The 21394-nt window shown below is 41.0% G+C and overlaps 1 protein-coding gene and 1 long non-coding RNA gene across 9 annotated transcripts in view; one reads left to right on the plus strand and one right to left on the minus strand.

Moving 5' to 3' along the window:
• Positions 1-21394, minus strand: part of ARHGEF4 (Rho guanine nucleotide exchange factor 4) — a 161341-nt gene that overhangs the window by 84524 nt on the left and 55423 nt on the right. The window contains exon 1 of one of the 7 annotated variants that reach the window (XM_082690355.1): positions 13876-14497. The exons of 5 other annotated variants lie outside the window; for them this stretch is intronic. In XM_082690355.1, coding sequence (XP_082546481.1) covers positions 13876-14332 — 457 coding nt within the window. In that variant the 5' untranslated portion in view covers positions 14333-14497. Of the gene's footprint in view, positions 1-13875; positions 14498-21394 lie in introns of those variants that run through there. One more of the 7 variants, XM_082690356.1, reaches the window with a different exon arrangement.
• Positions 14603-21394, plus strand: part of LOC309844133 — a 44907-nt gene continuing 38115 nt past the window's right edge. For both annotated transcript variants that reach the window (XR_014300514.1, XR_014300515.1), the window contains exons 1-2: positions 14603-14724; positions 19672-21371. This is a non-coding gene — a long non-coding RNA (uncharacterized lncRNA). The remainder of the gene's footprint in view (positions 14725-19671; positions 21372-21394) is intronic.

Consider the following 21394-nt stretch of genomic DNA (forward strand, 5'->3'; position numbering starts at 1 on the left):
AGACCCACCACACTAACACACATGTGCGCAAACATGCACCCAGTCACACAAGAATTGTAGAGTCAAATTTTGAAAACACTATGAACAGATAAGAAAGGCTAAGATATTTTAATCTGCATTTTCCCAACTTATTTGGTCTATGGGTTCATCTTCCACTGAACATTGCTCAAGACTGAGACCATGCACTCTGGGATACATGTTTCTAGCTTGACTTTCACACTAGTGGCCTTGGACAAGCTCCCCATGCATCAATTTCTTCATTTTTCAACAGAAATCAAATAGAAGCCTCAAATCAGAGACAGCTGGAATGGAATAAACATGGAAATCTGATAGACCTGAGGTCAACTCTAAAATAATCAATCAGCTATGTGATGTGATCACCATAAGTTAGTTAAACTCTGGGAGCTCCCATTTCTCTTTTTTATTAAATAGAATGGTTGTGAAGACTATATAGAAAAATTCTTAAAGTGGCATTTCTTCTTTCTCATCTGCACAGTGTTCTTTCAACTACTGACTGCAGATGGTAGGTGGAGAGATGCATAACTGATAGGTCTGGAAGACCAGATCACCAAATTAGTGTTTTAAAATGTACTCCAGATTTGTTGTAGTCAGGTACAATAAGATATGTGGGCATGGAAATGACTGTCATAAAGGAATATATTCTGCTCACAGTTTCCTACACACAGGAAGCATGGCATGCCATGCAGACCACATGAGGAAGCACAGGTTGGATGTCACATGACGTGGGGGGAAACATGGTGGTTTCAGTGGGGAAGGCAAAGCTTCATGGTGTAACCAGGCTTAGAAGTGACTAGTTTGAATAATTTCAGCAGATTCTGGGGTCCAGGGGCTACCTCTAGTTATCTGGTCTCTGACCCTGGGATGATTAGGGTTGGGGGATAATGGCACTGAGTATAAGAGACCCATAAAGGAGGTGGTTGGGAGTGTGACCTCTGGATTGGTTAGCCTTCTCTTGAAAAGAATGGGCTCAGATGAGTATTTTCTCTCAAGGGAAGAGGTATCCTGGGAGTGGCTTTCTTCCCAGTGTCAGCAAGGCCCCAAGATGTCAAAGCATTAGCAAATAAAAACATGACTATGCAATTAATTCTTTGTACACTTAGAAGAAAGGGATTTGATCTTCACTGATTCCCAAGTTGTTAACCTGTCCAGAACTCAACTCACCATATTTCTTCCCTAAACCTGTCCATCCTGGACTACTTAACTCAGTAAGAATATCTCCATTTACCCAGGCATCTAAGTCAAACACCTAGGGGTTAGAGACTCCTCTGTTTTGCTGTGAGCTACCACAGTTCTCCTTTGATAAAGGACTTGTTGCCCAGTGCTGGAAACTGATGGCAGCCTTCAGTGACAGTCCCTTCAGGGACTGCCATAGTCTTAGGGAACCACTTTATTCAAGGCCCTTCCTGTTACTTAGTGGCCTATGGTCAATTGATGTGTAAGGATAAAAGCCTAACCATCTTGGTCCAAATCAAGACAACTCTGAAGGTCCTTCCTCTCATTTCACAAATTTTGATTCTGTGTCTCAGGTAACCCAACCCATGGCACCAATCTATTACCAAGTCTTGGCAACACTCCCAACTTAACATCTGTGAAGTCTACTTTCAAGTCTTCTCCTACTATTAGTGTTTTAGTTCATGGCTGCTATCATGTGTTGCTTTGATAACCACAAAAAGTTCTAAGAAGTCTAGCTTCTGGCCAGAAACACAATAGGATCTTCCAGGTCTGATCACAGGCAATTACAAAGAATTTTACTGGGGAAAGCTTCTCCCAGCTTCAACCTCTCCACCCCTACAGTGGACTTGGTGATAGCCAGTGCACTGTAGTCTCTGAAAGGAGTTGTAGTTAGGGCTCAGGCCTCCCTGTCAGTCACGCGCCCATACATACTTGCATTCCTAGTACAGGTGCCTCTATTTGGAGACCTCTTTACTGGGGGCCTTCAGCCAAAGCCTTACTCAGCTGCTTCTACAGAGATCTCCTTATAGTAGGGAGGAGAGAAACCTTCAAGATTCTTTTGTCCAATTTGACTCAGTATGTCGTACTCCTATCCTTTCCCTGTTCTCAACTCCTGGCTCTGTCCAGAAGATGTCAGGAATCTTTTGTTCTGTCCTCTCAGAAGTGAGACATTCTCCCCACTTGCCGTGATACAAGGGAAAATGAAACACGGTGGGGGGAGCCATGTTTTCCCTTTTTGCTTATATATCACAGTGAGTGATCAAAGGCTTGACCAGTGCTTCGTTTTGGCTTGTCTTAATTAGTTACTCCAATACCTGGGAGCTTCAGCTCAGCCCAATTCATGATGCACTCCTAATTGTACTCTTTATATAAAAATAAAAATGTTCTTTTAAGATGGAATTAGCACCTAACATTAACCAAGATAGATCATACTCTGTGCCACAAAATCAAGCTTTAAAAATTTTAGAGGAACTAAATCATACAAAATATGTTTTCTGATGATTGAATTAAACTAGAAATCAAAAGATATTTGGAAGAATTCCTAAATATCTGGAAATTAAAAATCTAAATAGTCTATAAATAAAAGAAGAAGTCACAAGGGAAACTAAAAAATATTTTTAATTAAATAAAAACATATCAAAATTTGTGAGACATAGCTAAAGCAGTGTTTAGAGGGAGACTCAAGTTTAAATGCTTCTATAAGAAAAGAAGAATGGTTTCAAATAAATTGTCTACACTTACACTTTAAAAAAAATTTTTTTTAATTAACATACAAGTCTATACTTAGACCTTAAGAAATTAGAAAAAACAGCAGAAAAAACCTGAAGAAAGCAGAAGACGGAAAAAGTCAATAAGGCCAAAAATTGGTTCTTTGGAAGTCAATAAAATCGACAAGCCACTAGTTAGACTAACTGAAAAATAAAAAAAAAAGAAAGAAGACCACCACAACAAAGTCCTCCAGGCCTAGATAATTTACTGTTGGATTCTATTGAGCATTTTAGGAAAATTAATCCCAAATCTACATAATTTACATAATCTCCTAAAAATAAAAAAAAGAATAATTCTGACAATGTTGAACTTTAGCTGAGCCCTGAGCTCCCAGAAAAGAGAAAAATCTCCCTCCTTTTGTGATTCTTTTGTATTCGGAGAATACAAAGGACCACTCTGCTCTCCCATATCCTCCCTTGTTTAATAAAACCCCAAGTTTTCTCTCTCTTCTCTGAGAATTTCCTCAGTAAGGAACATACCCCCTATTGAAAGAGCTTGAATCAAACCATCTCAATTGCCCAGTGCACTTTATCTTTGGTAGTTTTGGTGCTGCGACTGGTACAGTCGCAGAGCCAGTCTTCAGATCCCTGTTTGCTCCACCCAGGTGATGACTCTTTCCTTCCTGGCTGGAGATGGGGAAACAATCATGTGTCAGGCTCATGGTCCTGGGCTGTGGACTCATGTCCATCAGTAGCATGGTAAGGATTTGATTTTGATTCCTTTTGAGTGCTCACTTAATTTCTGGTGCTGACTTCTTTTCGTTTCATAGTCTTACCATTTGGTGATCTCCATAAACAGATAATGCTTTATAGAGATCTTGTTTTTGTTGAGCCAAGATGGCAGACAATCTGGTTTGTTAGTCTTCAGTGTGTCTCTATGCCTTTCTTAAGCTCAAGTCAATTAAGAGTTCCATACTCACCAGGAGGTGGATATTTGGACTGGCGAGTTTTGTATTTCTGTGAATTGCTGAAATATTATGACTGAAGCTTATAAAACTTCTATGTGTCTGTATGGTTCCATGTCTGTAATTCAGAAAGGACTTTCCCTTTGTGTAATATTTTCCTAATTTCAGATAATATTACCAAATTAGATTATAAAATCTCTTTTTTTTTAAAAAAGATTTTATTTATTTATTTGACAGAGAGAGATCACAAGTAGGCAGAGAGGCAGGCAGAGAGAGAGGAAGGGAAGCAGGCTCCCTGCTGAGCAGAGAGCCCGATGCGGGACTCGATCCCAGGACCCTGAGATCATGACCTGAGCCGAAGGCAGTGGTTTAACACACTGAGCCACCCAGGCGCCCCAGATTATAAAATCTCTTAAAGGAGCTCTATTCTAATCAGCTTAACAATAAATTAGCATTTATGGGGCGCCTGGGTGGCTCAGTGGGTTAAGCCTCTGCCTTCGGCTCAGGTCATGATCTCAGGGTCCTGGGATCGAGACCTGCATCGGGCTTTCTGCTCAGCAGGGAGCTTGCTTCCCCCTCTCTCTCTGCCTGCCTCTCCGCCTACTTGTGATCTCTCTCTATCAAATAAATAAATAAAAATTTAAAAAAAAATCACACACACAAAAAAACCCAATAAATTAGCACTTGTAATAATTGAATATTCCTAGTATTGTAAAAAGCTAAGGAAATCAAACCTCAAATATTTTCAATCTGGGAAAAAAAAACCCTCAGAAACAGTTTAACTATTCAAGTTCAGATAATTTAGGCAAGTCTTTGGCTTAATAAGTGGAACTATGTCTTCTCTATGTTAAATAATTATCAGTGTTAATATATGTGTAGGTTTTTATCCTACTTGGGTTTGTTCTTCCTAAACTTATATAGACTTATTATATAAATTAGAATTACTTCTACTAAGTGTTTACCATTATGAAAATTGTACACGTGTTTAACAAAACTGAATCGTTATTCTGACAAACCCTCTTTCAACAGTAAGCATGTAAGCTTGAAGATAATTTCCAAGATTTTTATGTCGCTCAAACTGGAGTTAACTAATTGGTATTCAATAGATATTTAGATTATTTCAATAAGATAGAATACTGAATTGTTCACTGAGTTTATGTGCTCTTACTTTTTATGCTACAGAGAGACTATATACATATAATTGGGTCTGTTAACAAATGCGTTTACTTTTTCGACTTTAAAAAGCATACTGTAAGGGATACAGACAGAACTAGAAGTTATAAGAGAAGAGTTCATCTTGTCATGGTCAAAGCTGACAAAGAGTTGGTAGGTTTTATAAGATTTGCAAAACGAGTATTGAACCGATGGAGAAAAAGAATTTAGTTTTCTCTTTGTTAAAATGACAAAATTTTCTTGGATTATTGGTTTGTTCTTAATAGGAAGTTGTAGATTATTTGTTGCTTTCCTTGTAATCTGCCTAGACAGCAGAGATTCTGTATGTTATGAAAACCATTCTTTGTGTTTTATGTTGACTTTGCCACGTCTGATTACTTCAGATCACAAAGGTTTCTTAGTTAGAAAAGAGCTAAGATTCCTTGCAATAATGTTTATTTTAGAAATATTTTATTGTCACTTCTGCTAAACAGCTAGTCAAGTATTGTTCAGTAACTCATGATCCTATCTTAATCAATGTTCAAATCTCCTGACAACTTTTGATATTTTGTCCTTCCAAAATTAAGTCCTTAATAACTTTTGAACCTGAAACTGTCTTTGGGATTTTCTGGAGGGTATTTGGAAAATCATAAAGCATCTGTTATTTCACCTTGTGAAAAAGACAAGTGCTAGAAATATTTAGGTTTATTTGATATGTAACCATAGATGAGTTGAATAGGAAAAGCTGTAAAATTAGAAGAGATATCTAACCTTCCCTAGGTTGAATATAAATGGGTAAAATGTTAACAGAAATATTTCAGAAAATGTATGCTATATGGAAAGTTCCAATGCCCTTGTCACCCATGATGTGTTCTTATATGTCAGAGTTCTACTTTGCCTACTGTCATACAACAATAACATAGTATTATAAATTATGATTTCATTGATTTTTAAAAGTTAAGCTGGTTGCAACTTTACTCCTTTAATTTAAATCTAGCATTTTGTAGGCTGGTAGTTTTCAACAGGGGATTAAATTGCAATTAATATGCAATTTTGTTAATATACAGATGTTGAAGACCTGCTTCAGACTTATTCAACCTGTTTATAGATATTCTTAGTATATTCTAACTACATGGTTGGTATATTCATAACAAATTTTGTCAGGATTATTACATATTATATCTGAAGATTTTTAATGTAGAGATATGCTCATTCATTTAAATAAATTAGCTATAATGTTAACTATCTTCTTTGAAAATACAGCTAATCATTATGTTTATAATTATAATATCCGAATTTTTTTTTTAAAGATTTTATTTATTTATTTGACAGAGAGAAATCACAAGTAGATGGAGAGGCAGGCAGAGAGAGAGAGAGGGAAGCAGGCTCCCTGGTGAGCAGAGAGCCCGATGCGGGACTCGATCCCAGGACCCTGAGATCATGACCTGAGCCGAAGGCAGCGGCTTAACCCACTGAGCCACCCAGGCGCCCCAATATCCGAAATTTTTTGATTGACTTTATTATCTTGCTTTGTATATAGCAGAAATATCCAAAATTCCTTATCTGTTACACTATTCTTATTATGAATTCTCATGAGATCTTCACCTTTTTTTTTTTTTTTAAGATTTTATTTATTAATTTATTTGTCAGAGGGAGCAAGAGAGTGTGCATGAACACAAATAGGAAGCAGGGGGAGTGACAGGTAGAGAAAGAAGCAGGCACCCCCCTGAGCAAGGAGCCTGATGTGGGACTTGATCCCAGAATCCTGGGATCATGACCTGAGCTGAAGGCAGACATTTAATCAACTGAGCCACCCAGGCATCTCGAGATCTTTCACTTTTAAAAATTATTGGTAATAATTTAACCATAGCCACTTTAGGTCTTCTATAGATAGTTTTTTGTTTTATTCTGATGCTATAGCTAGTGGCCTAAAAACTTCCTCAACAAAGAACCTTCTCAGTACTCCATGAAAGGGACTATGCCAGATACTTTTGGGTGTCAGGTTCTGATGATATCACATAATCAACTTTGAAATTCCAGCAGTGGATTTCTAAAACTCTAGCAGAGAAGCAGATGGATTGAAGAGATTACAAACCCAAGATAGACCAAAGTGATAATTACCTACATTAAACTGAATAATTTGATTAAGGATGATAATGAGTTTTATTTGCAACATTGTTAACAGTCTAATGTTCTAATTTCTGGATATATAAGGAACTCCCCTTTTATTCTCTTAAGTTATTTTTAATTGATAAACAGCCATTTGGTAGAATATGCTTTTGTAAAATGAAACATTTATTAATTATACTTTTTTCTCCCTGCCTGATCCCTGCAGAATTTGGACACTCTGAATACTCTTATATTCATAGCAATATAATTGTTTGCACAGGTTCAGAAAGAATCTGTCCTCCTTGTTTAACAGGAGGAATACATGGAAATTTGGCTATATGATTAGAATGTCATATTTAAAAATATGAATTTAATGACATACACCCAGACACTTTTAAGGACCTAAGTTGACTTCATGCAGCCAATGCTTACAAAGCCTTCTTAGAAAAACTGGTCTGATTTGGGGCTTAAAGAATTCCCAGACTTATAGGTCAGTGAGGAAGGTCACTATCTGGCAGGCTCAAGAGCATTAGGATATTTTGGAAACTTTTAGAAGGGAGGAATTCATCCAAATCTATAGGTACTGTAGGTGAGTGGTGGGTGGTTCATGGTTTGGCTTCCTAGCCTCTGATGTGCAATGCTCATAAACTGGAAGACTCCATGTTGTCAAGATTTCAATTTAATTTACAGATTCATTACAATCTGTATCAAGATTGCAGAAGGACATTTTGTAGATATTGACAAATTGATTCTAAAATGCAAATGGAAATACAAAGAAATTAGAATAACTACAGCAATATTGAAAAAGAAGAATAAAATGAGAGGTTCACATACCTTCCTCAAGAAATAATATAACATTAGGGTTAGACAAATAAAGACAGTTGAGTTTTGACAATATGAAGGCAATTCAGTGGAGAAAAGATAATCTTTTTAATGAATGGTGCTATAAAACTGAACATGCATATGCAAAAAAGTCAACTTTGTCTCTTACCTCAAACTATATAAAAATTAACTCAAAATGGATCAAATATCTAAGTATAAAATCTGAAAGTATAAAAACATCTAGAAGAAAACATAGGAAACTCTATGTACTCAGGTTCAATAAAGGAGTTCCTGGATACAGCACTAAAAGTACAGTCCATAAAAGAAAATTTATAAATTGAGTTTCACTGAAATTATAAACTTTTGCTCTGCAAAGATGCCATTAAATAATTAAAATACAAGGCACAGACTGGAAAAAATATTTACAAATTACATATCTGACAAAGTACTTGTACTCAAAACTCAGTAATAAGAAAACAAATAATCCAATAAAAACTGGGCAAAAGATTCAGGCACTTCACCAAAGAAGAAGATATCCATATGGCAAACAAGCATATGAAAAAAATGTTCAACATCAGTAGTCACTGGGGATATGCAAATAAAGCCAAATGGGATATCATACACCTAAGAGAATGGTTTGATACACTGGCAATACTAAGTACTGAAAAAAATATGGAGCAATGGGAACTGTCATACTCTGATGGTGAGAGTGAAAGTAGTAGCTACTTTGAAAAAGAGTTTGATGGTTTCCTATAGTTAAACATATACTTACAAAACAACCCCACAATTTACTGCTAGGTGTTTCCCCAAGAGAAATGTAAACTTATATCCATACAAAGACTCTTACACTAACATCATAGTAGCTTTATTTAACAAAATAAACAAAATTATATATAGCCAAAAACTGGGAACAACCCCCAAAAAGCCCTTCAATTAGTGAACCTAATAGATGAACTATGGTATATCCATTCAGTGGAATAATATTCAACAAATAAAAGGAAAAAACGACTACTGATACGTGCAAAACCATAGATGAACCTCAAATGTGTTATCCCAGGCAAAAGAAGCCAGCCTTGAAAGGCAATATGACATGATTCCATGGATGTAACACTCTTAGAATAGTCAAACTGGCCAGGAACTGAGGGTAGGGGAGGGTAGTGACTACAAAGGAGCAGCATTAATTTTTTAGAGTAATAGAACTCTTCTGTGTTTAGATCACAGCGGTGATTACATAACTGCATACATCTGTAAAAACTTATCACCATAAAGAGTAACTTTTACTGTGTTTAACTTTAAAAATAAAGAAGGACAGAAAGTATGCAAGCATTTGGCCACATTAGTGTCCCTCTTAAAACCTTGCCAAGGCTCCAAGAACTGTTAGTATGGAGCCACAGCCTGGTCTTCCTTATCTCTTGCTATGGTCCTTATTCCAAATTATTTGCAATTCCTGCATATTTAAAGCACTTGGCACAGTACCTAGCATAGGTGCTCTAAACACAGGCTCCCCTCCCTTGTACATCTTTCTACATTCATATTGGCTCTTCCTCATGAAGGCTCTTTCTACTCCTCACCACACAGCTAATTTGCAGGCAATAGGACTTAGGCAGTACCTTATCCTGAAAGGTTTCTCTGACTCACTTCTCCCTCTCTCTGCCCCTCATAACTAGTAGGGTCTGGTGCCTCTCTTCTGAGCTTCCTTGGGAAAGCTTGGGGATGTACAGAAAAGGTTTGGGGATGTTCAAACCTTATACATTTTGAAGGAAAGGCTGGCCTTCAGCTGGTTCTGGAGAGATTGACTCTAAGTCCTTGCAATATCCTGTCTGATAAGAGTGGCTTTGTATACCTGGGGTCTTCAACCACCCCAGATACTTTATACTAACAGTGTGATTTATGATGGGGGTTCCTGGGCAATACTCTATCAGTGTGACCGCTGGAGAGCTTGGAGACTAAGCAGCTAAGGTCAGTCTTGTGGACACTATGTGCCTAAGTAAATGACCTCCAATTAAAAACCCTGGACACCAAGGCTTAGGCAAATTCTCCTGGTTGGCAATACTTCCTGCATGTTGTCACACACTGTTGCTGGGAAAGCTATGCATGGTCCACATGGTTCCATGGGAGAAAACATCTGGAAGTATACACCTGATTTCTCTTATATACACTGCCCTACGCTCCTTTTGCCTTAGTTGATTTTAGTCTGTAGGCTTCCACTGTAATAGACTGGAAACATGAATGTAACAGCTTTTCCAAGCTCTGTGAATCTTTCTGGAGAATCATTCACTGAGAGTGGATGCAACTTGGGCTTGGGCACCAAGGGCGTGGTGCTCCTGACTCACTACATCATCCCATTGGATTTACTTCTATTAGAGCCCTTATAATGAACTGTCACTGTCTGTCTCGCTCTGCTGTCATTTATTTATGGGCAAAATGTATGATTTGTCTGATCTGTCTACCATCTCTAGTGCCTAGTACTGTGCTTGGGACATGCTAAGTGTTAAACAAATGTCTGACCACAAGACAGACCTAGCCTTCTGAAAAGTCTGATTCCTATCTGAGTCAGTAAAATGCCTCAGAGACTTGCAGAGGAAATGTGGGGGTAGCAAGCATTCTCTCCCAAGAAGGAATCGTATGACATTAACCATGCAAAAGCACAGGTAGTGAAAACTGTCAACCCCAGAAGCCTGAACTGAGAAATAATTCTGTCAGACAAGATATCCAGAATAGAAATCTGAAAAGCCTTAGCCCAGCAGCAGCAGTGTGATAATATAGCTGAGGGCTGCAGAGACTACAGGCACTTGATTTGGGGGGTGAGGGGAATGAGAACAGTGGAGTAGAAAGAAGGGTAACAGAAATTCCACCTTGTCAACTGTGTTTAATTCTCAGAGTCTGTCTAAAAGGAAAACCTTCTCCACACCAGGAAAAGTGAAATTTCAAAGGAAAATGCCAAGATTGGACTTTAAGATTCAAAAAGTCTTTTGGAAATAAGGAGAATTTACAGCTCTCTGCTAGATTACCTAGCTGATGTTCTGCTCTGCAGGTAAGTATTGCAATTCTGCCCTCAAGGACTAGCCCTTCTGGTTCTTGCTGACAACTACAAAAATGTTTAGCAAATACACTCCATTACAAAAATCACAACAACAATAATTAAGTTTGCTAAGGATCTTTTACTGGTAATTCTGAATCTTTTTAAAGAAAGAAACAGTTCAATTAAACACACATGTATTTTGTTTCAGAGCTATAGATGGAACAGAAATACAATATAGAATATAAAAAAATGCTGACTCATGGAGGGTATCCACCTGAAATCAATAGCTCTGACTAGAATCATGGAATTTTATTTATATTATTTTATTTATAGTTGATTAGAGAAGGAGTCATGCTTTCATTCTGAAAATGAGATAACTGGGATCTAGGAAAAAAATAGCTCTCAAATAAAGATAACAGCATGCAAATAGCCAAGACATTACTTCAATATGTACCCTCCCCTCGCGTATACCATCCAACACACCTTTTCTTTATGGACCTGGCACTCCACTGGAGCCTCCACTCCAAACCTGGTAAAGAGCCCTTATCAAATCACATGGGTCCAGGCCTGAAGCTTTAGTTAGACATGGCCTAGCTAGGCAACTTTGAATAAATTATTGTATCTCTCTGATCCTGTTTTTGTACCTGAGTTATAGGATAATAATGCTTACCTCACTGGACTTTTATGTGGTAAAGAAGTTAACATGGACCAAAAGAAGATGCTCAACAAATTCCCTTTGTTCTTTACATTGAATCCCCTTCCATGGCAGCCTTTCCAACCAGATCTCCTCATCTAAACCACAAATCTAAAAAGTACTACTCAAGTGCCTATTTTCTTAATTTCTCTCAAGGATGGAATAGCTAGTGCTGTTTTAGAAGAAGAGAAGAAAATTCATGCATTGCATACAGTAGATGTCTTAGGACATTAGGGTTTAATTCTCTCCTGGAATCCAGTTGTGATGGTGTCATGGACTCATAAAACTCTACAGGGTCCATGGCAGCACCGCTACGAATATAGTATTGAATACAACTGATACAGGGTCCCCCAAACAAGGCAGGGAGTAGAGGGTTGAAGGTCGGGATTGAGAGCAGGGGATCAAGAGGGGATTTAAAATGCCTTCAAGCCCTGGGTCTCTGTGGTTGGTTACTGACCAGCACTCCCTGAGCTCTTTATGCCTAGCAGTTCTGTGAGGGGCGCGGCATTTGCTTCTGGGTCTCACATCAACTCTTCCAATATCATGTTGCTCTAAACACTGTCCTCCCATTGTAGGGGCAACTCTGAGTTCCTCAAGGAGCAGCCTTCCAGGCCTTAGCTTTTAACTTCTTTACCTCCTAACACACACATATATACCACCCCAGACCTTCATACCCATATAGCTGTTATCTCTAAAACTCATTCAGGTGGCCTCAGTGCCCCTGGTGTGGTCTGGGGAGTCCCTGAATCTCAAGGTCACCTAATTAACCTAGGTCTCTCCCATTTCCATCTGCTTCACTCCTGCCCTGGAGCAAAGGAGACCTTGGGGGTCACCAGGGCCACCTCTTGATCTTCTCTGGGCCTGTTTGCCATTTCTGGGGTGGAACAGGTAAGCCTTTTCACTCTAAAGTGGAAGGAAAGCTATTTGGGCTGAGAGAGAAAGAGAGAGAAAAGCATCCTTTATCAGTTTCCTTAAAGTCCCACTTATGGTATTATCTTGCTTGGTTTTCTCAAGTTGCGTTCTATCTAAGTACCTGAGGAAGGGAGGGAATGGAGAGTTTCAAGGGAATTGGGATGGGAAGGAGTCAGCTGTAGAATTCTGAAAAAAACTTTTATTTGGACGAGACACCAACTTTTCTGAGTTTCACGTGTTTGTTTCGGGACAAAGCAGATGAGAATCATGGAATGCTCAACACAATGGGCATCCTTCACTTTCCTTTTCCAAACCCATCTATTTTAGAGCAGGGTCCCAACCCTGTATCTGCCAGTAAGGGTACTCTCACAACCCTTGGAAGTCAACCTTTACTCCCCAACATGGCCTGTACTCCACCCTTGGGGAAAAGGGGTACGGCTGTCTGTATGGCCCCCTGCTCTTCTCTGGCTCTGCTGCTTTGACCAGGGCACACGCACAGCCTTACCTCCACATCAAGTCCTTGGTAGGACCATATAGCTCTCACAGGTCGCACCCCCTATACCACGCACAAGCATAGGGCAAGTGTTACCTTCCCCCAACTCCCCATTTCTGATTTCTGGGCAACACTTATCTTCCTTTAGAGCTCCCACATCAGGAGCTCAAAAATAACTTGTTGAATGTTTGCAAGAAGTAAAATATAAAGAATCCCGTTTGCCAACTAACCAAGGGTAGGCCAATACCATTTATAAAACTAGTCTTATTTAATATTTAGGGTCAAAGTCTTTCTCTCACTCTATAGCAAGAATTGGGCCAATACCATTTATAAAACTAGCCTTAATTAATATTTAGGGTCAAAGTCTTTCTCTCACTCTATAGCAAGAATTGGGCCTTCTGAATAGAAAAGGGGGGCACTAGGGAAGCACATGGTCCCTGGAACCCCAGAGCAACCCCATCTCAGAGAAACAGCACTGCTTATTTCAGAGGGTCCAAGATAACCCCCTTCTCTGGGTGGGGAGCCTGTTCTGAAGCGAGGACCAAATGCACTGAATCCTGTCCACCTTTGGCCAGAGAGCCCTCTCTTACCTTCTGTTTTACAGAGCTCAGAAAGCCAGACAGGTGTCATTGGTCAAGAACAGTATGGGGAAGGAAAACAGAGCATCAAGGACCAAATTCTGTTCTCACCTTAAGCACTCAGTTTCCAGTTGACGACGCGCCCTGCTGGGGGTGGGGGAAACAAGGTCCCAGCTGTAACAGGTGCCCCACTGGTAAAAGTAGGTGAAAGAAGGGACAGGATGGTGGGAGGTGGTGGTGGCAAATCAGAAGAAAACCAGGGAAAAGAAAAGGAATCGGGGGAGTAAATCAATGGGAAGCAAGGAACCAGAAGATGGAAACGAAAAACAGGAAAAGTAAGGAAGGAGTGGAAAGGAAGCAAGACAGTCTCCAGGGGGAAAGGAGAGAAGCAGCAGCTGGAGAAAGGACAGACCCGGGGAGCGGCAGGGGCGCGGGCGGCGCCCTTACCGGCGGTGGCCGAGCGCAGGCTCTCCAGGCTCCAGGAGCGGGACAGGGCACCGCGCATGCCCCCGCTGCAGCCGCGGCCGCCGCACACTACTCCGCTGCTGTCCGAGTCCGAGCCCGGAGACAGCCCGGAGCTACTGCTTCCGCCGCTGCTGCTGCTAGTGCCGAGGTCGCCGCTCGTCTGCCCGCTCGAGTCGCTCGGGCATTGCTGCGCCCTCATGCAGGCGGGCCCGAGCACCAGCCACAGGCTTGGGGGCGGCTGGGCCGCGGGGGGAGGCGTGGGCCAGGGCGCAGGGGCCGCTGCGGTGGTGGGGCTGCCAGGCGACAGGGCGAGCGAGCCGGAGCCCACGCCGGACCCGGCAGCGCCGTGGGAGGGCGAGGGGCGTGCAGGCGATCGCGCGGCGTCCTCGGCCCCATCCCCGTCGCCACACGGCCGCAGCTTCGGGCCAGCTGACATCATGGGGCTCCGCTAAGGAGGTTTCCGGCCGGGAGCCGCCTGCTCCGGCTGTGCGGCCACGGCGGCGGGGACCCTCTGCAGGCACGGGGCACGCGCCACTCAGGGTCAGGGCAGGCGCCCACCCAGGAGGGCACGGCGCCTCCGCTCGCGGCCACTCCCTGCCTGCCTGGCGGGAGCAAATCGGCGGCGGCGACCAGGTTGCGGGTCGCGGGCCCGGGCTGCACGCGCTCGCGCACGCGCGCACGCAGACCTGGAGTGACAGCAGGCGCGGGCGCGGCGCGCGGGGGCACCTGGCCACCCTTGTTCCCCGCAGGGCCGCGCTCCCGCAGCCAGCATTCGCCTGCGTCTGTTAGGATAGGGTCATTCTGAGAAGGGGACACCTCGATGCCACGGTGGTGAGTAAAGCCAGTGGGCTTTTCTTCTTCAAGGATCCCGCTTAGACTGCGGGCAGTGCCTGTGTGTCCATGTGGGGTGGGAACGCAGATGTGAGGCCACACTCATCCAGGGGCAGTGACTCTGGCATGCAACCGTGAGCCCTGCTGGGGGTGGGGGAAACAAGGTCCCAGCTGTAACAGGTGGCCCACTGGTAAAATAGGTGAAAGAAGGGACAGGATGGTGGGAGGTGGTGGTGGCAAATCAGAAGAAAACCAGGGAAAAGAAAAGGAATCGGGAGAGTAAATCAATGGGAAGTAAATCAATGTTTGGAGATAAGGATTATTAGGGAAGAAAGTTGCTGTTTGCTTTGACCCTTCCAGACACTGTGAGAGGTCTGTGGGTTCTTGGAGTATGCCTAAAAGGTGAAATACCTCCACTGTTCCAAACCAGAACAATAATATGAACAATAAACCAGAACAATAAATGAAGAAGTGTCTATATGAAATATAAAATCTGGAAGGTGAAAACAGTGGGAGACTTGGTCTTGGAGATGTGTGAGGGGAGTCCTAATATGGATTGATACAAGCTGATCAGGGCTGCTGACCCTCCCTCCCAACTTCCTACTCTCCCAGCCTCCCACGCCCAGTATTGTCCCTCCTCCAGCTCCTCCAACCCCCTAGGGAAATGGTTGTAAAGTCGCTGAGGTATTAATGATAATGAGGATAAAATGAGAGGTACTTGCCACACACCTGCTGGTATAGGGTGGATGCTGGAAAAGTGGTCATTTTCTCCCCTTCCCTGCATTTGGGGTCCATTTCCTGTGGCCCATCTCCTTCCTTAAGCAATATGTGCTCCTAGGTCTGTACCATAAGGGACACTGCATCATCATAGCTATCTATCTCCTCTCCTTGTAGGCCTTCTGTTATCTTGTCTATCAGATGAGTATATTAATATCTGCAGGTATTAACAGATGCAGGGGCTGGGGATAATGGCATGCCAACATTTGGGTAAAGCACAAAGTTCTATACAAGGATAAGGTAATATTGGTGTTGTTGGGTGTTCAGTGGATGGGCACTAGAGGGTGACTGAGCCAATCTGCGTCTTGAAGACCCCTCCCTCAATTTACTTTACTTGTCTGGGAAAACTGTGCTTTCCTAACAACTCCGTATGCCTCCATCTTTTCCTGCCCTTGGGAAGAACAATTCTTCCCTCCCCTTATTCCTGATTGTGGGTGGTTCTGCGAGAAGAGTCTCCCTCGTGTTCTTGTGCAGCTCTCTGGTTGAGGACTTGGAGATAAGCTCTTGTGGGTGAGGAGAAGTGCTCAGGAAAGAGGTGGTCATTGCCAGCATGAGACATAGATCAAGAGACATCTTTCCCAACTCATCAGCAAATCTGAGTTCTGCTCCAGAGTAAGTGTCAAATTCTCCTTGTCTTTACTGCTACCATTATCACACTGGATTTAGAAGACAGCACCAGTTTTTTTTAACTTACTCCACAGAGCAGCCTGCAAGAGCTCCAAAATATAAAGCATACCAGGTCATGCTCCTGCCCTCCAGAATCGTCTCCTCACAATTAGCCAGACCTGCAAGACCCTGTGTGTTCTGACTTGAACTATGTCTGCAACTCTTATCTCCTCTATTCTTTGCTCTCTGTGTTTCACCTACTGTTGCCACCTTGCTGTTTCTCCTTCTAGCCTCAGGGTCTTTGCACTTACTGTTCTTTTGACCTGGAATACTCTTCTTTTGCTTTTCAGGGCACTGGCTCTTCCTCAACATTCAGATCTTAGAAAACATAACCTCCTCAGCAAAACTTCATTTATCCTTCATTTATCTGTCAATGGTTTGTTGTTTATATCTCATCTGCCCCCATAGACCATGGGTGCTGGGCCCATTACAGGCTGAGCGCTTTGTGCATGCCTGTGGAGGAATGACCGGGGGCCTGGAACTGAGCAGGAGGCCAACTAGGCAGGAAGGGAGCATTCTTGTTCTTTGGGATCAGGCCCTTGAGCAGATGATGTGTCATCCTGAGTGGATGGATAGAAAAAGTGTAGATAAATATTTTTCAGATGGCAGGAGCCATGGGCAAATCTAGCCTCTGTAAGCCACTGACAGCCAGACAGCCAAGCGCCATGCTCCTTTAGCTCTTCCTGAGACTTAGTAAACTCTTACTTGAACCAGCTATCCTGGTCTCAGCTGTACTGCTAAGTTTGAGTATGAAAAAGGGATCCACATTTCTTAAGACCACGGTGATAATGGCAGCTAAAATTAAAGTTGTTTTTTTTTTTTTTTAAAGACTTATTTATTTATTCCAGAGAGAGAGAATGCATGCATTGGGGAAGAACAGAGGGAGAGGGAAAGAATCCCAAGTAGATTCCCCTCTGAGCATGGAGCAGATGCAAGGCTCAGTCTCACAATCCCAAGAGAATGGCCTGAGCCCAAACCAAGAGTTGGATGCTCAACCAGCTGTGCCACCCAGGTGCCCTGGTGGCTAAAATTAATGCTTATTGCCCAAGGTTAAGGAAGTTTTGGGGGATAAAAGTTGATTCAGTGAGACTTCGCTACCTCCCTACCATGGGAAGCCCATCAAACTCATCGATTTCTGATATTATTAAAAGAGAGAGGAGATTTTGGTTCTCTTAATATCACATGATAGGTTTATAATTATAAGTAATTACTTCTCTCTGTAAATTAACAATAATACAGTGTCTTTATCAGAAGGGTCAGCACAGAGGATCACTGTTTGAGGCTGGCTCAATGATGTGAAAATAGGAGCTGTAATTGAACTATACATGTAGAAACAGACATAGAATGGGATTGAAACATTTCTAAATTTAGGGATTGACTTCCTTCCTGTCTCTCTTGACTAACCCTGTACTTCAGGTTCTACAACAGTATTAAACAGAAGAAGCTTTAAAATCAAAGAGATCTGAGTTCAACTTCTGGTTTTCTCTTACTACTTGTAACTTTGGGTAAATTATTTAAACTTCTTAAGTCTTTCTCTCTTCACCCATCAAATAATGACACTAACAATATTTTTTCAGGATTATTGTAAGGATTAAATGAAGTGCTATGTACATACTCAACAGTGTCTAGAAATGTCTGAAATGTTAGCTGATATTTATTAAGTATATACTAAATGTTAAGTATTTCATATATATTATTTAACTTACACAATAACTTTACATAATAGGTACTATTAGTGGCCTCTCCTTTTTTTTATTAATTTCTTTTCAGCGTAGCAGAATTCATTGTTTTTGCACCACACCCAGTGCTCCATGCCTTATGTCCCCTCCCTATTACCTACCACCTGGCTCCCCCAACCTCTTACCCTCAAACCCTTCAAAACCCTCAGATTGTTTTTCAGAGTCTATAGTCTCTCATGGTTCATCTCCTCTTCCAATTTCCCTCAACTCCCTTCTCCTCTCCATCTCCCTATGTCCTCCATGTTATTTGTTAAGCTCCACAAATAAGTGAAACCCTATGTTAATTGACTCTCTCTGCTTGACTTATTTCACTCAGCATAATCTCTTCCAGTCCCTTCCATGTTGCTACTAAAGTTGGGTATTCATCCTTTCTGATGGAGGCATAATACTCCATAGTGTATATGGACCACATCTTCCTTATCCATTTGTTCGTTGAAGGGCATCTTGGTTCTTTCCACAGTGTGGCGACCGTGGCCATTACTGCTAAACTTTGGGAGTACAGATGGCCCTTCTTTTCACGACATCTGTATCTTTGGAGTAAATACCCAGTAGTGCAATTGCAGGGTCATGGGGAAGCTCTATTTTTAATTTCTTGAGGAATCTCCACACTGTTCTCCAAAGTGGCTGCACCAACTTGCATTCCCACCAACAGTGGAAGAGGGTTCCCCTTTCTCCACATCCTCTCCAACACATGTTGTTTCCTGTCTTGCTAATTTTTGGCCTCATTTTTAAGTTGAACCTAACAAGCTAAGAAAGATCCAAGGCCACTCGTCTAGGAAATGGTGGAATTGGTTCTAGTGCTCACCAGCTATGCTTTGAACCTCTATGTAATTTGTTAATTTCTTTCCTCCTAATTCTAAGCATTCTCTAGACAGTTCTTGTTGGAATATTATCAGTATCATTGATAAGAGACACTGTGAGCCTACTTTGTACAGAGCATAATGCTAGTTGTTGGGGATATAATGAGGAAGTTTAAGCAATGGATCTTGATATCAAGTAAGTCTGATATGAGCTCAGTCATCTAACTTATCTCCTTTAAGACTCTAACTGAAATTACCAATAGGTTATAAAAATAGGGGAAATTAAGAATGACTTCATGCAGGCAAGACAATGACAAGTTCTCCTGACCCACTCCCCAATGTAACTGGTGAAAATTACTTAAAAGTCACCACTTAAAACCTCTGGATATGGTCCTCAGGGGCCGTTTTTGTTTTTTTTTTAAATTTTTTATTTCAGCCTTTAATATATTGTCTACTAAAAATCAAGTTGTCAAGACAGGAAAATATTACTTGTTTTGTTTTTACAAAAAAAAAAAACAAGTGAGAATATTTAATTCACAAAGGATGAAAACATAAGACATTGATCTCACTGTACATACAATATCACAATAAACTAATTAGCTGCAGACTAATAAAACATTTAAGACTCCACATACATACATAAGTACTTTGAAACAAGAAACACAGGACAATTTTAATCTTTGTTATGCCCACAGCTACCAAGAGAAAGAGCATCACAAATAAGGAAACATCTGTTCAAGAAAATTAAGGATGGTTACTAAGAGGGGTTAGAGTCTGTGCGTTTTGCGAGCATTTTGGTTTGAACTAAAAACCACTCCGTCTACCCTTCTTCCTAGCTCAGGAGTTGGAGATTCTACTCCCATGGCTAGAGTCAAGAACATAGGGCTTTCTCTATTACTACCTCTTGGCTGGAGAACTCACTTCCCTAAAGAAGCTGTGTTTTTCACTCTGTCCCCAACTACCAGGGCTCTGGAGGTGCAGAGGGCTTCATGCGATGTGATGTGCATCTGCTGTGCTGGTGACTGGAAGAGTTGTATCTGGCTCTGCTGGCTCTACAAAGAGAGAAGTGGATATGGAGCAATTCATATTGGGCACCAACTTATGGGGCAGATGGTAGCATGCGCCCACATCAGGCTAATTCTTGGCTACTCCTCAGCTACTCCTTCAAACACAGAAAAGAAATACTGGTAAGAGGCGAAGCTTTCAGCTGGAACTCTTTACAGCTCCCTCCAAGGTGACTGAATTTGTGATATATTTTATACAAAAGCTTACATTTTTACTTCCTACTCAGCCATGTTTAAAGGATTTTAACAGGAACCTATGACAGTCTCAAGAAAAAACTAGGAATAAGATATCTGGGGGGAGTCCTTCTGGGATCAGAACAAACACCAAAACCAGAACTCTGAAACTATTTCTTCAAAGGAGTGAGAATTTAATTGAATTAGTTTGTAGAGCAACTGATGTCCCAAGGCATTGTTGTAAACAGTAGAGCAATCAACTGCCAATCAGTGGAGTTTAAGAGCTGAGTTTAACAATAAAAGGGTCAATCCATCAGGAAGATATAACAATTAAAACATATATAGGCCTAATAACAGAGCACCAAAATACATAAAGCAAAAGCTGACAGAAATGAAAGGAGAAAAAGATAATTCAACAATAGTAGTTAGAGGTTTTAACATCCAACTTTCAGTAATGGATAAAAGAACTGTGCAGAAGATCAAGCAAATAGAAGACTTGAACAACACTACAAACCTAGACCTACTAGACATCTATAGAACATACCATCAAACGATAGAGTATACATTCTTTTCAAGTGCACATGGGATATTTTATAGGATAGACCCAATGTTAGTCCATAAAACAAACTTCAGTAAATTTAAGAGGAGATAAAAATAATACAAAGTATGTTCTTTGACCACATGGAATAAAATTGGAAATAAGTAACAGGAAATTTAGGAAACTCACAAATACCCTCCTAAATAACCAATGGATCAAAGAACAGATGAGAAGAAAAATCAGACAATATTTTGAGATAAATGAAAATGAAGACAAAATTTGCCAAAACTTATGGGACACAGCTAATACATGCTTGCTGGGAAATTTATAGCTACAACTGCCTGTGTTAAAGAAAGAAGATCACACCAAAGAAAAGAAAAGAAAGGAAAAGAAAAAAAAGTGCTGTCTCCAGTGCTCCATGGTAATAAGCCCTTGCTGGTGAGGGACTGATGTCTGTTCAGATAAGACAATAGAGAAATTTCACCTATAGAAAAACTAATAGGCAAAAGAAATGCAGATGAATTTGGAAATTAATGGGAGAAAAAGTTTTACAAAATTCTCTATTTTCTGTTTTTAACAAGCTTTTAGAGGACATTGGAAAGGTTTAATGGAGATATTAAAAGTGCGATCACTGAATCACAAATCCTAATGAAGGCAATTAACAGATAGATAAAACCAGAAAAACAAAGAAGAAAAATAGCCTAAAAATTTCTCCCAAAACTAAGAGGAAAAAGGATAAAAAAAAAAAAAAAAAGAAAGAAAGAAAAGAATGAGAGAGGTACCAAGGATAAAACTGGAAATATAATCTACAGAAAGTAGAAATCTCAGAAGCTTGAAACAGAACAGTTGGAATAGGAGCAATAATTAAAGAAAAGAATGCTTTCTTAAGGTAGATGCAGAGATCCAAGCCCA

This window comes from Mustela nivalis (genome assembly GCF_964662115.1).
Source record: "Mustela nivalis genome assembly, chromosome: 11".
Taxonomy (NCBI): Eukaryota; Metazoa; Chordata; class Mammalia; order Carnivora; family Mustelidae; genus Mustela; species Mustela nivalis.